Raw genomic sequence first — 16,148 nt, 5'->3', positions numbered from 1 at the left:
TAACCCCAGTGTCTGGACACAGACCCCCCATTAACCCCAGTGTCTGGACACAGACCCCCCCATTAACCCCAGTGTCTCGACACAGACCCCCCATTAACCCGTGTCTCGACACAGACCCCCCATTAACCCCAGTGTCTGGACACAAACCCCCGCCCATTAACCCCAGTGTCTGGACACAGACCCCCAGCCATTAACCCTAGTGTCTGGACATCGACCTCCCATTAACCCAAGTGTCTGGACCCAGACCCCCATTAACCCCAGTCTCTGGACACAGACCCCCCATTAAACCCAGTGTCTGGACACAGACCCCCATTAACCCCAGTGCCTGGACACCGATCCCCACATTAACCCCAGTGCCGGGTCACAGACCCCCCATTAGCCCCAGTGTCTGGACACAGACCCCTCCATTAACACCAGTGTCTGGACAACCCCCCTCCCCATTAACCCCAGTGTCTGGACACAGATGCCCCACTAACCCCAGTGCCTGGACACAGACACCCCATTAACCCAAGTGTCTGGACACAGACGCCATGCTAACCCCAGTGTCTGGACACAGACCCCCCATTAATGCCAGTGTCTGGACACAGACCCCTGCCCATTAACCCCAGTGTCTGGACACAGACCCCCATTAACCCCAGTGTCTGGACACAGACCCCTGCCCATTAACCCCAGTGTCTGGACACAAACCCCCGCCCATTAACCCTAGTGTCTGGTCACAGACCCCCATTAACCCCAGTGTCTGGACACAGACCCCCCCCGCCCCATTAACTCAGGTGTCTGGACACAACCCCCCCCCCCCCCCCCCCCCATTAACCCCAGTGCCTTGACACCGATCCTCCCATTAATGCCAGTGTCTGGACACAGACCCCTCCATTAACCCGGTGTCTGGACACAGACCCCCCATTAACCCCAGTGTCTAGACACGAACCCCCCCCCCCCCCCCCATTTACCCCAGCGTCTGGACACACGGACCTCCATTAACACCAGTGTCTGGACAACCCCGCTCCCCATTAACCCCAGTGTCTGGACACTGACCCTCCATGAACCCCAGTGTCTGGACACAGACCCCCATTAACCCCAGTGTCTGGACACAGACTTCCCATTAACCCAAGTGTCAGGACACAGACCCCCATTAACCCCAGTCTCTGGACACAGACCCCCCATTAACCCCAGTGTCTGGACACAGACCCCCCATTAACCCCAGTGTCTGGACACAAACCCCCGCTCATTAACCCCAGTGTCTCGACACAGACCCCCCATTAATCCCAGTGTCTGGACACAAACCCCCAGCCATTAACCCTAGTGTCTGGACACCGACCTCCCATTAACCCAAGTGTCTGGACACAGACCCCCCATTAAACCCAGTGTCTGGACACAGACCCCCCATTAAACCCAGTGTCTGACACAGACCCCCATTAGCCCAGTGTCTGGACACAGACCCCCCATTCACCCCAGTGTCTGGACACCGACCTCCCATTAACCCAAGTGTCTGGACACAGACCCCCATTAACCCCAGTGTCTGGACACAGACCCCCCATTAAACCTAGTGTCTGGACACAGACCCCCCATTAGACCCAGTGTCTGACACAGACCCCCATTAACCCAGTGTCTGGACACAGACCCCCCATTCACCCCAGTGTCTGGACACCGACCTCCCATTAACCCAAGTGTCTGGACACAGACCCCCATTAACCCCAGTGTCTGGACACAGACCCCCCATTAAACCCAGTGTCTGGACACAGACCCCCATTAACCCAGTGCTTGGGCACCGATCCCCCCATTAACCCCAGTGTCTAGACACAAACCCACCCATTAGCCCCAGTGTCTGGACACAGACCCCTCCATTAACACCAGTGTCTGGACACTGACCCCCCATGAACCCCAGTGTCTGGACACAGACCCCCATTAACCCCAGTGTCTGGACACAGACCCCCCAGTCACCCCAGTGTCCGGACACAGACCCCCATTAACCCCAGTGTCTGGACACAGACCCCCCGCCGCCGCTATGAATCTCTCTCTGTTATCAGGATTGATGTGTTTATTTCTTTGTTTTTTATTCCAGTCTGTCGCTCGGACGCTCCGGGTTGTGCGGAAGTTGCCGCTTTAATGGCGTCCGCGCTCCCGCGCCCTTTGACCTTTGGGAAAGTCCCCTGAGCGCAGCAGCTTCACCTTTAACCCGACATTGCGGCGCGTTTCCGCTTCCGGCGGCTGGTTTCCGCTTCCGGCGGCCGCCATTTGCAGCGGCGCGTCCTCCAGGAGCTCAGCGATGGAGCAGCTGGAACCGCCCGACCCGGCGGCCGCATCACAGCCCTGGAGAAGCAAGGTACCGATCCCGGCACCGGGACCCTCCGCCCCCCCCCCCCGGACACCGGGACCCTCCCCACCCCCTAAACTCCGGGTCGCTGTCATTCCCCCCCCCCCCCCCCCCAGCCCCCTGTCATCCCCCCCCCCCCCCAGCCCCCTGTCATTCCCCCCCCCCCAGCCCCCTGTCATTCCCCCCCCCCCAGCCCCCTGTCATTCCCCCCCCCCCAGCCCCCTGTCATTCCCCCCCCCCAGCCCCCTGTCATTCCCCCCCCCCCAGCCCCCTGTCATTCCCCCCCCCCCAGCCCCCTGTCATTCCCCCCCCCCAGCCCCCTGTCATTCCCCCCCCCCCCAGCCCCCTGTCATTCCCCCCCCCCCAGCCCCCTGTCATTCCCCCCCCCCCAGCCCCCTGTCATTCCCCCCCAGCCCCCTGTCATTCCCCCCCTCCAGCCCCCTGTCATTCCCCCCCCCCAGCCCCCTGTCATTCCCCCCCCCAGCCCCCTGTCATTCCCCCCCCCAGCCCCCTGTCATTCCCCCCCCAGCCCCCTGTCATTCCCCCCCCCCAGCCCCCTGTCATTCCCCCCCCCAGCCCCCTGTCATTCCCCCCCCCCAGCCCCCTGTCATTCCCCCCCCCCAGCCCCCTGTCATTCCCCCCCCCCAGCCCCCTGTCATTCCCCCCCCCAGCCCCCTGTCATTCCCCCCCCCCAGCCCCCTGTCATTCCCCCCCCAGCCCCCTGTCATTCCCCCCCCCCAGCCCCCTGTCATTCCCCCCCCCAGCCCCCTGTCATTCCCCCCCCCCAGCCCCCTGTCATTCCCCCCCCCAGCCCCCTGTCATTCCCCCCCCCCAGCCCCCTGTCATTCCCCCCCCCAGCCCCCTGTCATCCCCCCCCCAGCCCCCTGTCATCCCCCCCCCAGCCCCCTGTCATTCCCCCCCCCCCCAGCCCCCTGTCATTCCCCCCCCCCAGCCCCCTGTCATCCCCCCCCCCCGCCCCCTGTCATTCCCCCCCCCCCCGCCCCCTGTCATTCCCCCCCCCCCGCCCCCTGTCATTCCCCCCCCCCCCCAGCCCCTGTCATCCCCCCCCCCAGCCAAGGCTGTCCCCAAGCCCCCTGTCATCCCCCCCCCCCAGCCCCCTGTCATCCCCCCCCCCCCAGCTACCTGTCATCCCCCCCCCCCCCAGCTACCTGTCATCCCCCCCCCCCAGCCCCCTGTCATCCCCCCCCAGCCCCCTGTCATTCCCCCCCCCCCCAGCCCCCTGTCATTCCCCCCCCCCCAGCCCCCTGTCATTCCCCCCCCCCCCAGCCCCCTGTCATTCCCCCCCCCCCCAGCCCCCTGTCATTCCCCCCCCCCCAGCCCCCTGTCATTCCCCCCCCCCCAGCCCCCTGTCATTCCCCCCCCAGCCCCCTGTCATTCCCCCCCCCAGCCCCCTGTCATTCCCCCCCTCCAGCCCCCTGTCATTCCCCCCCCCCAGCCCCCTGTCATTCCCCCCCCCCAGCCCCCTGTCATTCCCCCCCCCCCCAGCCCCCTGTCATTCCCCCCCCCCAGCCCCCTGTCATTCCCCCCCCCCAGCCCCCTGTCATTCCCCCCCCCAGCCCCCTGTCATTCCCCCCCCCCAGCCCCCTGTCATTCCCCCCCCCAGCCCCTGTCATTCCCCCCCCCAGCCCCCTGTCATTCCCCCCCCAGCCCCCTGTCATTCCCCCCCCAGCCCCCTGTCATTCCCCCCCCCAGCCCCCTGTCATTCCCCCCCCCAGCCCCCTGTCATTCCCCCCCCCAGCCCCCTGTCATTCCCCCCCCCAGCCCCCTGTCATTCCCCCCCCCCAGCCCCCTGTCATTCCCCCCCCCCAGCCCCCTGTCATTCCCCCCCCCAGCCCCCTGTCATTCCCCCCCCCCAGCCCCCTGTCATTCCCCCCCCCAGCCCCCTGTCATTCCCCCCCCCCAGCCCCCTGTCATTCCCCCCCCCAGCCCCCTGTCATTCCCCCCCCCCAGCCCCCTGTCATTCCCCCCCCCCAGCCCCCTGTCATTCCCCCCCCCCAGCCCCCTGTCATTCCCCCCCCCCCAGCCCCCTGTCATTTCCCCCCCCAGCCCCCTGTCATTTCCCCCCCCAGCCCCCTGTCATTTCCCCCCCCAGCCCCCTGTCATTCCCCCCCCCCAGCCCCCTGTCATTCCCCCCCCCCAGCCCCCTGTCATTCCCCCCCCCCAGCCCCCTGTCATTCCCCCCCCCCCAGCCCCCTGTCATTCCCCCCCCCCCAGCCCCCTGTCATTCCCCCCCCCCCCAGCCCCCTGTCATTCCCCCCCCCCCCAGCCCCCTGTCATTCCCCCCCCCCCCAGCCCCCTGTCATTCCCCCCCCCCCCCAGCCCCCTGTCATTCCCCCCCCCCCCCCAGCCCCCTGTCATTCCCCCCCCCCCCCCCAGCCCCCTGTCATTCCCCCCCCCCCCAGCCCCCTGTCATTCCCCCCCCCCCAGCCCCCTGTCATTCCCCCCCCCCCCAGCCCCCTGTCATTCCCCCCCCCCCCAGCCCCCTGTCATATTCCCCCCCCCAGCCCCCTGTCATATTCCCCCCCCCAGCCCCCTGTCATATTCCCCCCCCCCAGCCCCCTGTCATATTCCCCCCCCCCAGCCCCCTGTCATATTCCACCCCCCAGCCCCCTGTCATTCCCCCCCCCCCCAGCCCCCTGTCATTCCCCCCCCCCCCCCCAGCCCCCTGTCATTCCCCCCCCCCCCCCAGCCCCCTGTCATTCCCCCCCCCCCCCAGCCCCCTGTCATTCCCCCCCCCCCCAGCCCCCTGTCATTCCCCCCCCCCCAGCCCCCTGTCATCCCCCCCCAGCCCCCTGTCATCCCCCCCCCAGCCCCCTGTCATCCCCCCCCCAGCCCCCTGTCATCCCCCCCCCCCAGCCCCCTGTCATCCCCCCCCCCCCAGCCCCCTGTCATCCCCCCCCCCCCAGCCCCCTGTCATCCCCCCCCCCCCAGCCCCCTGTCATCCCCCCCCCCCCAAGCCCCCTGTCATCCCCCCCCCCCCAAGCCCCCTGTCATCCCCCCCCCCCAGCCCCCTGTCATCCCCCCCCCCAGCCCCCTGTCATTCCCCCAGCCCCCTGTCATTCCCCCCCCCCCCCCAGCCCCCTGTCATTCCCCCCCCCCCCCAGCCCCCTGTCATTCCTCCCCCCCCCCAGCCCCCTGTCATTCCCCCCCCCCCCAGCCCCCTGTCATTGCTTCTTACTTAATGCATGCTTCTTACTTAATGCATGGTGTCCTGCCTGACTCTCCAATACCGGATACTCCAAACTTTGTTGGACATTCCTGAAAAACTGGGACCATGGAGCAATCTGTCTCTGCAAGTTCTGAGCTTGGGTACAGCCTCCCCTCACCCTCGCCTTATTTACTTTTTAGCCTCAGCTCCACCTTTTTCGTGCTTGCTTTCTGTTTTTGTTGATGATGCCACTCGTGACCTTCAGATAGAAAGTTAATGGCACAGAAAGACTTGGACTGTCATGTCTGCATCGGCCAACAAACAGACCACTCCACCTACAGCCAGTACTGTAGCCCTGCTAGTTACACCACATGGGCTACATATCTTGACACCTTTTAAATGAGTTGAGGCTTTCTGCCCCGACTCCCCTTTCAGGCACAGAGTTCCCGACCCTCATAACTCCCTGGGTGAAAAAACGGTTCCACATCGCCCCTCTCATCTTTTGACCAATCACTTTAAACCTTCATTGTTCCACAGGAGCAGGCTGAGGGTAAGGGAGTGTGTTTATGCATTTGATTTATTTATTTATTTTTCAGTTAAATTTGTGTTAAAAATTGGAGGGTTTTTTTTCCAAAACAGGAAGTGGGCCCAGGAGAAGCCTGGAAAGGTTTTTGGAGAGTTTAAAAGCAGGCCGCACTTTTGAGCGGGCAGCGTCGGGAGCGGGCAGTGGAGTGAGCAGGGAGCAGAGTGTGAGCTGTAAGGGCTTTGGCTCACAGGGCTTCGGGGAAAGGGCGAACCGGGTAGGTTTTTTTTCCCATTCCTATATAGGATAAGGGTAACTATGAGTGATAGGCCAGTTTGTTGCTTTCGGTGTGGGATGTGGGAGTTCCCGGAAACACCTAGCCGCCCGGAGGTTCCCATTTGCGCCAGGTGCGTGGAACTGCAGCTCCTGAGGGACTGCGTCAGGGAACTGGAGCCGCGGCTTGATGACCTTAGTCTAGTCAGGGAGAATGAGAGACAAATAGACATGAGTTATAGGCAAGTAGTTACACCGGGGCCTCAGGGGGAAGACACGTGGGTCACAGTTCGGAGGAGTAAAGGTCATAAGAGTAACGTACCAGAGAGTATTCCAGTGGCTGTGTCTCATAATAGGAAGGGCTCGGCGACAGGTGTGAGGGGGAGGGGAGTGAGCAATTAGTGGAGGGGTCACCTGTGGTTGGCCCACTCCTGGGATACAAGGAGAAGTGGCTCGATGGGTGGAGAACTGGCTTGGCCATAGGAGACAGAGGGTAGTGGTCGAAGGGTCTTTTTCCGGCTGGAGGTCTGTGACCAGTGGTGTTCCGCAGGGCTCTGTACTGGGACCTCTGCTATTTGTGATATATATAAATGATTTGGAAGAAGGTGTAACTGGTGTAATCAGCAAGTTTGCGGATGACACGAAGATGGCTGGAATTGCGGATAGCGAAGAGCATTGTCGGGCAATACAGCAGGATATAGATAGGCTGGAAAATTGGGCGGAGAGGTGGCAGATGGAATTTAATCCGGATAAATGCGAAGTGATGCATTTTGGAAGAAATAATGTAGGGAGGAGTTAGACAATAAATGGCAGAGTCATCAGGAGTATAGAAACACAGAGGGACCTAGGTGTGCAAGTCCACAAATCCTTGAAGGTGGCAACGCAGGTGGAGAAGGTGGTGAAGAAGGCATATGGTATGCTTGCCTTTATAGGACGGGGTATAGAGTATAAAAGCTGGAGTCTGATGATGCAGCTGTATAGAACGCTGGTTAGGCCACATTTGGAGTACTGCGTCCAGTTCTGGTCGCCGCACTACCAGAAGGACATGGAGGCATTGGAGAGAGTGCAGAGAAGGTTTACCAGGATGTTGCCTGGTATGGAGGGTCTTAGCTATGAGGAGAGATTGGGTAGACTGGGGTTGTTCTCCTTGGAAAGACGGAGAATGAGGGGAGATCTAATAGAGGTGTACAAGATTATGAAGGGTATAGATAGGGTGAACAGTGGGAAGCTTTTTCCCAGGTCGGAGGTGATGATCACGAGGGGTCATGGGCTCAAGCTGAGAGGGGCGAAGTATAACTCAGACATCAGAGGGACGTTTTTTACACAGAGGGTGGTGGGGGCCTGGAATGCGCTGCCAAGTAGGGTGGTGGAGGCAGGCACGCTGACATCGTTTAAGACTTACCTGGATAGTCACATGAGCAGCCTGGGAATGGAGGGATACAAACGATTGGTCTAGTTGGACCAAGGAGCGGCACAGGCTTGGAGGGCCGAAGGGCTTGTTTCCTGTGCTGTACTGGGGGATTTTAACTTGACTAATATTGACTGGAATTGTTATAGCTCTAGCTCGTTAGAGGGGTCAGTTTTTGTTCAAAGCGTGCAGGAAGGTTTTTTGACTCAGTATGTAGACAGGCCAACTAGAGGTGAGGCTATATTGGATCTGGTGCTGGGAAATGAGCCAGACCAGGTGCTAGACTTGGAAGTTGGTGTGCATTTTGGTGATAGTGACCACAATTCGGTTACGTTCACCTTAGTGATGGAAAGGGATAGGCATGAACCTCGGGCCAGTGGTTTTAGCTGGGGGAAGGGTAATTATGAGGCTATTAGGAGAGAATTAGGAAACATAGGTTGGACTAGGAGATTACAGGGACTGGGAACGTCCGACATGTGGAGTTTTTTCAAGGAGCAGCTACTGCGAGTCTGTGATAGGTATGTCCCTGTCAGGCAAGGAGGAATTGGTAGGGCTAGGGAACCGTGGTGCACCAAAAAAGTTTCTTTGTTGGTTAAAAAGAAAAAGGAAGCTTATGTTCGGATGAGACGTGAGCACTCGGGTAGTGCACTAGAAAGCTTTAGATTGGCTAAGAGGGAGTTGAAGAGCGAGCTTAGAAGGGCTAAAAGGGGACATGAGAAGACTTTGGCGGATAGGGTTAAAGAGAATCCTAAGGCGTTCTATAGGTATGTCAAGAACAGAAGGTTGGTTAGGGCAAGTTTAGGGCCAGTTATAGATGGCAGAGGGAAGTTATGTGTGGAACCGGAGGAGATTGGTGAAGCATTGAACCAATATTTCTCTTCGGTGTTCACGCAAGGGGACATGAATATAGCTGAGGAGGACACTGGGTTGCAAGGGAGTAGAATAGACAGTATTACAGTTGATAAGGAGGATGTGCAGGATATTCTGGAGGGTCTGAAAATAGATAAATCCCCTGGTCCGGATGGGATTTATCCAAGGATTCTCTGGGAGGCAAGAGAAGTGATTGCAGAGCCTCTGGCTCTGATCTTCAGGTCGTCGTTGGCCTCTGGTATAGTACCAGAAGATTGGAGGTTAGCGAATGTTGTCCCATTGTTTAAGAAGGGGAACAGAGACTTCCCCGGGAATTATAGACCGGTGAGTCTCACTTCTGTTGTCGGCAAGATGTTGGAAAAAATTATAAGGGATAGGATTTATAGTTATTTGGAGAGTAATGAATTGATAGGTGATAGTCAGCATGGTTTTGTGGCAGGTAGGTCGTGCCTTACTAACCTTATTGAGTTTTTTGAGAAAGTGACCAAGGAGGTGGATGGGGGCAAGGCAGTGGACGTGGTATATATGGATTTTAGTAAGGCGTTTGATAAGGTTCACCATGGTAGGCTTCTGCAGAAAATGCAGATGTATGGGATTGGGGGTGATCTAGGAAATTGGATCAGGAATTGGCTAGCGGATAGGAAACAGAGGGTGGTGGTTGATAGTAAATATTCATCATGGAGTGCGGTTACAAGTGGTGTACCTCAGGGATCTGTTTTGGGGCCACTGCTGTTTGTAATATTTATTAATGATCTGGATGAGGGTATAGTTGGGTGGATTAGCAAATTTGCTGATGACACCAAAGTCGGTGGTGTGGTAGACAGTGAGGAAGGGTGTTGTAGTTTGCAGGAAGACTTAGACAGGTTGCAAAGTTGGGCCGAGAGGTGGCGGATGGAGTTTAATGCGGAGAAGTGTGAGGTAATTCACTTTGGTAGGAATAACAGATGTGTTGAGTATAGGGCTAACGGGAGGACTTTGAATAGTGTGGAGGAGCAGAGGGATCTAGGTGTATGTGTGCATAGATCCCTGAAAGTTGGGAATCAAGTAGATAAGGTTGTTAAGAAGGCATATGGTGTCTTGGCGTTTATTGGTAGGGGGATTGAATTTAGGAGTCGTAGCGTTATGTTGCAACTGTACACAACTCTGGTGCGGCCGCACTTGGAGTACTGTGTGCAGTTCTGGTCCCCACATTACAGGAAGGATGTGGAGGCTTTGGAGAGGGTGCAGAGGAGGTTTACCAGGATGTTGCCTGGTATGGAGGGGAGATCCTATGAGGAGAGGCTGAGGGATTTGGGATTGTTTTCGCTGGAAAGGCGGCGGCTAAGAGGGGATCTTATTGAAACATATAAGATGATTAGAGGTTTAGATAGGGTGGATAGTGATAGCCTTTTTCCTCTGATGGAGAAATCCAGCACGAGGGGGCATGGCTTTAAATTGAGGGGGGGTAGTTATAGAACCGATGTCAGGGGTAGGTTCTTTACCCAGAGGGTGGTGAGGGATTGGAATGCCCTGCCAGCATCAGTAGTAAATGCGCCTAGTTTGGGGGCGTTTAAGAGATCCGTAGATAGGTTCATGGACGAAAAGAAATTGGTTTAGGTTGGAGGGTCACAGTTTTTTTTTAACTGGTCGGTGCAACATCGTGGGCCGAAGGGCCTGTTCTGCGCTGTAATGTTCTATGTTCTATGTACTGTTCTTTGTTCTTTGTTGTTCTTTGTTCCAAAACAGGTATATTGTTTTGGATAGTGTGGGGGAGGATGACTCTCCAGGGGTAAGCCACAGTGACCAGGTCACTGGCACACAGTCAGGCTCTGTGGCCCGGAAAGGAAAGAAAGGGATTAGGAGGGCAATAGTGGTGGGGGACACGTCGGTTAGAGGCACGGACAGGCGATTCTGTGGGTGCGAACGGGACTCCAGGATGGTAGTCTGCCTACCTGGTGCTGGGGTGTTGGATATCTCCAAGCGGATAGGAGGCATATTAAAAGAAGAGAATAAAGAAATGGATGTCGTTGTACACATTGGTGCAAATGACGTAGATAGGAAGAGCAGGGGGATCCTACGAGAGCAATTCAGGGAGTTGGGAAATAGGCTAAAAAGTAGGGCCTCCAGGGTGGCCATCTCTGGGCTGCTCCCAATGCCTCGTGCCAGTGAGGCTAAGAATAGGGAGTTAGTACAATTGAATGCTTGGCTAAAGGACTGGTCCAGGAGGGAGGGCTTCATATTCCTGGATCACTGGGAAGTTTTCAGGAGAGGATGGCACCTGTACAAGAAGGACGGGTCACAACTAAATTGGAAGGGCACGAATATCTTGGCTGGGAGTTTTGCTAGTGCAGTTCAGGTGGGTTTAAACTAATATGGCAGGGGGGTGGGGATCAAAAAATTATGTCGACAAGTGTAGAGGCTGGGGATGAGCTTGGGGCCAGGACAAGGCTGGCAAAGAAGAAGAGCACTCTGGAGGAGGATGACCTCACTGGGCCTGGAGGTCTGGAGTGCATCTATTTCAATGCAAGGAGCATAGCAAGTAAGACAGACGAACTTAGGGCCTTAATGCTTACGAGGAATTTGGATGTGGTTGCGGTGACAGAGACTTGGTTGAAAGAGGGACAGGACTGGCAACTAAATATTCCGGGGTACAAGTGTTTTAGGCGAGACAGAGGAGGGGCCAAAAGAGGTGGGGGGAGTAGCAGTATTAGTTAGAGAGCATATTACAGCGGTGCAGAGGGAGGACAATTCAGAGGGGTCGTGTCACGAGTCACTGTGGGTGGAGCTCAGAAACAGGAAGGGCGCAGTCACTATGTTGGGGGTATACTACAGGCCCTCCAACAGCCCAAGGGAAGTGGAAGAACGGATATGTCAGGAGATAATGGATAGATGCAGGAAAAATAGGGTGGTTGTAGTGGGAGACTTCAATTTCCCTGGTATAGACTGGAAATCGCGTAGGGCTGGGAGTCTGAATAGAGGCATGGACTATTTTCTAAACGGTGACAAAATTCATAATGCTAAAGTGCAAAGGGACTTGGGAGTCCTAGTCCAGGATTCTCTAAAGGTAAACTTGCAGGTTGAGTCCGTAATTAAGAAAGCAAATGTAATGTTGTCATTTATCTCAAGAGGCTTGGAATACAAAAGCAGGGATGTACTTCTGAGGCTTTATAAAGCACTGGTTAGGCCCCATTTGGAGTACTGTGAGCAATTTTGGGCCCCACACCTCAGGAAGGACATACTGGCACTGGAGCGGGTCCAGCGGAGATTCACATGGATGATCCCAGGAATGGTAGGCCTGACATACGATGAACGTCTGAGGATCGTGGGATTATATTCATTGGAGTTTAGGAGGTTGAGGGGAGATCTAATAGAAACTTACAAGATAATGAACGGCTTAGATAGGATGGACGTAGGGAAGTTGTTTCCATTAACAGGGGAGACTAGGACGCGGGGGCACAGCCTTAGAATAAAAGGGAGTCACTTTAGAACAGAGATGAGGAGAAATTTCTTCAGCCAGAGAGTGGTGGGTCTGTGGAATTCATTGCCACAGAGGGCTGTGGAGGCCGAGACGTTGAGCGTCTTCAAGACAGAAATTGATAAATTCTTGATTTCTCGAGGAATTAAGGGCTATGGGGAGAGAGCGGGTGAATGGAGTTGAAATCAACCATGATTGAATGGTGGAGTGGACTCGATGGGCCGAGTGACCTTACTTCCGCTCCTATGTCTTATGGTCTTATGGGAGGCATTTGTAAAATGCGTACAGGAAGGTTCTTTGGAACAATATGTAGATAACCCGACTAGAGAGGGGGCTATACTGGACCTGGTACTGGGGAATGAGCCCGGTCAGGTCTTCAAAGTTTCGGTAGGGGAACATGTGGCAAATAGTGACCCCAATTCTGTTAACTTTAGGATAGTGATGGAAAAGGATGAGTGGTGTCCCGAGGGTAAGGTGTTGGATTGGGGCAAGGCTAACTTTAGTGGGATTAGGCAGAAATTGGCAGCTGTTGATTGGGAGAGGCTGTTTGAGGGTAAATCCACATCTGGCATGTGGGAGTCTTTTAAGGAACAGTTGTTAGGGCTGCAGGATAGGCATGTGCCTGTAAAAAAAGGATAGGAAGGGTAGGATTCGAGAACTGTGAATAACCAGGGAATTTGAGGGATTGGTCAAAAAGAAAAGAGAGGCGTACGTTAGGTCCAGGCAGCTAAAAACGGAGGGCGCTCTGGAGGAATACAAAGAAAGTAGGAAAGAACTCAAATGAGGAATTAGAAGGGCAAAAAGGGGTCACGAAATGTCCTTGGCAGACAGGATTAAGGAGAATCCCAAGGCATTTTATTCATACGTTAGGAACAAAAAGGTTGTCAGGGAAAAAATCGGACCTCTCAGGGACAAAAGTAGGGAATTATGCTTAGAGCCCAAAGAAGTAGGGGAGATCCTAAATGAATACTTTGCGTCGGTATTCACAAAGGAGAGGGATGTGTTGACTGGGAGTGTCTTGGAGGGGAGTGTTGACCCGTTAGAGAAAATCTCCATTATGAGGGAGGAATGTTAGGTTTTTTAGGGAATATAAAGACTGACAAATCCCCAGGGCCTGATGGAATCTATCCCAGGCTGCTCAGGGAGACGGGAGATGAAATCGCTGGGCCTCTGACGCAAAGCTTTGTCTCGTCACTGGACACAGGTGAGGTCCCAGAGGATTGGAGGATAGCTAATGTGGTCCCGTTATTTAAGAAGGGTAGGAAGGATAACCCGGGAAATTATAGGCCGGTGAGCTTGACGTCCGTGGTCGGGAAGTTGTTGGAGAGGATTCTTAGAGATAGGATGTATGCGCATTTAGAAAGGAATAAATTCATTAACGATAGTCAGCATGGTTTCGTGAGAGGGAGGTCCTGCCTCACTAACCTGGTGGAGTTTTTTGAAGAAGTGACTGGAATGGTTGACGAGGGAAGGGCCGTGGATGCCGTCTATATGGACTTTAGTAAAGTGTTTGACAAAGTCCCTCATGGTAGGTTGGTGCAAAAGGTTGGATCTCATGGGATTAAGGGGGAGGTGGCTAGATGGGTGGAGAACTGGCTTGGTCACAGAAGACAGAGGGTGGTAGTGGAAGGGTCTTTTTCCGGCTGGATGCCTGTGACTAGTGGTGTTCCGCAGGGCTCTGTATTGGGACCTCTGCTGTTTGTGATTTATAGAAACGATCTGGAAGAAGGTGTAACTGGGGTGATCAGTAAGTTTGCGGACGACACGAAAATGGCTGGACTTGCAGATAGTGAGGAACATTGTCAGAGGCTACAGAAGGTATAGATAGGCTGGAAATTTGGGCAAAGAAATGGCAGATGGAGTTCAATCCAGATAAATGCGAAGTGATGCATTTTGGTGGAACTAACGTAGGGGGGAGCTATACGATAAATGGCAGAACCATAAAGGGTGTTGATACGCAGAGGGACCTGGGTGTGCAAGTCCATAGATCCTTGAAGGTGACGTCACAGGTGGAGAAGGTGGTGAAGAAGGCATAGGACGGGGCATAGGACGGGGCATAGAGTATAAAAGTTGGGGTCTGATGTTGCAGATGTATAGAATGTTGGTTCGGCCACATTTGGAATACTGCGCCCAGTTCTGGTCGCCACACTACCAGAAGGACGTGGAGGCTTTGGAGAGAGTGCAGAGGAGGTTTACCAGGATGTTGCCTGGTATGGAAGGGCTTAGTTATGAGGAGAGATTGGGTAAACTGGGGTTGTTCTCACTGGAGAGACGGAGGATGAGGGTGACCTAATAAAGGTGTATAAAATTATGAAAGGCATAGATAGGGTGAATGGTGGGAAGCTTTTTCCCAGGTCGGTGGTGACGTTCACGAGGGGTCATAGGTTCAAGGTGAGGGGGGGGAGGTTTAACACGGATATCAGAAGGACATATTTTACACAGAGGGTGGTGGGGGCCTGGAATGCGCTGCCGGGCAAGGTGGTGGAGGTGGACACACTGGGAACGTTTAAGACTTATCTGGACAGCCATATGAACGGAGTGGGAATGGAGGGATACAGAAGAATGGTCTAGTTTGGACCAGGGAGCGGCGCGGGCTTGGAGGGCCGAAGGGCCTGTTCCTGTGCTGTATTGTTCTTTGTTCTTCACTCCCATTCCACCGAAAACATATTCAAAGCCTCTGCTTCCACTGTCTTTTCAGCAAGAGAGTTCCAGAGACTCACCACCTTCAGAGGGAGAAAAACTCACCCTATCTCTGTTTTAAATGAGCAACCATTTTTAAACAGTGACCCTTCGTTCTCGATTCTCCCACAAGAGGAAAGACCCTCTCTGCGTCCACCCTGTCAGTGCCCCTCAGCACCTGATATTGTTTCACTCAGTGTCTGAAAGTCGTGGAGTTTACTGAACAGCTCTAAGGCTTTGGGTCGTTGAATTCTTGTCGTCCCTAACCCCTCGAAATACTCTCGCTGTCATAGTGCTTCCAATGAGAACACACAACCATTTCTAACTGTGGGAGGGTAATATACAGTTCAGCTTGGAGCTGTTCTCCCAAAATCTGAAATATGGCTAAAGACAGGATTGTGTAGAAATTACAGTAGAAAAGCCAGCCGATCGGCCCAGTGAGTCCATGCTGGTGTTTGGGTCTTCCCAGTGGGTAATACTGCTGTCCTGTGTGTCCATCTTGTTGCTCATTGAAGCTGAGATAACCAGATGGAAGTGGTTCTGGTGATGTATCCTCTTACCAATACTCCTGTATATATTAACAAAGTGGTTTTACCAGTTTCAGTAATATTATTTCTGCCTGTCTCAAATTGCCTCAGCTTTGATCAAACAAGTGTCAGACACAACTAACTTGTCCAGGAGTCATTTACTTTCCAAATTGTCTCGCTCTGCGCCCCCGCCCTCACCTTTTAATGTGGCTCTTAATTGCTCATTTTAGCAGATTGCAAATGCAGAAAATTAAGAGTTTGGCAAAGAGCAGCTGATTTATTGAGCTTGCTCCACAAGAAACCTCCCAACACCAACACTCCCCCACCAATGTGTGTAATCTCATAGGAGTAGAAACAATCTGTGTTGTGAAGCAAGTTCCTTCTGTTTTTGATGCTATTGCAGTGAGTGTGGTGACACCAGTACATTTTACCATGTGTTGTGGATCAGAATGAATGCACTGGAGTAGGAGACGAGGTTTTTACGTGAATCTTATTGTCACTCTACGATTGTTGTTGGAGACACTCGCGGAAATGCTTTGCTTGTTGTTCCCAGTGTCCTTGGGGATCGTCACCTTCCACAGTAACTCCCTGCTCTCTGTCTGATGTTATGAGTGAAGAGCTTGCTAAAGAACTGCAACAACAAGAGGAAAATGCATCATTCCCTCACGGCATTGGGTATGTGACCAGTTCTTTCTGAAATGTTAATGTGGGCGTGGAAACGAGTTTAATTTTGTTCAGGGCAGCAACTCCTTCCTCTGCCCTGAATAAGCCACAGATTATATCCGATGTGACTGATTGTCTAATCTATGCTCAGCAACGTTTGATAAGATTTACCTCATCACCTCCTCCAATGTTTCCAAGCTGCCCTGGGGCTGCCCACACCGGGTGCCCTGGGGCTGCCCGCACCGGGTGCCCTGGGGCTGCCCGCACC

At 54.8% G+C, this 16,148-nt stretch overlaps 1 protein-coding gene across 1 annotated transcript in view; it reads left to right on the top strand.

Moving 5' to 3' along the window:
• The first annotated feature begins 2,206 nt into the window (after positions 1–2,206).
• Positions 2,207–16,148, top strand: part of riok3 (RIO kinase 3 (yeast)) — a 49,556-nt gene continuing 35,614 nt past the window's right edge. Inside the window, exons 1-2 of the mRNA XM_078204169.1 lie at positions 2,207–2,323; positions 15,771–15,892. Of these exons, the coding sequence (XP_078060295.1) occupies positions 2,267–2,323; positions 15,771–15,892 (179 nt within the window). The 5' untranslated portion in view covers positions 2,207–2,266. The remainder of the gene's footprint in view (positions 2,324–15,770; positions 15,893–16,148) is intronic.

This window comes from Mustelus asterias, unplaced genomic scaffold (assembly GCF_964213995.1).
Source record: "Mustelus asterias unplaced genomic scaffold, sMusAst1.hap1.1 HAP1_SCAFFOLD_282, whole genome shotgun sequence".
Lineage (NCBI taxonomy): Eukaryota > Metazoa > Chordata > Chondrichthyes > Carcharhiniformes > Triakidae > Mustelus > Mustelus asterias.
This window is presented reverse-complemented; position numbering and strand designations above follow the sequence as displayed.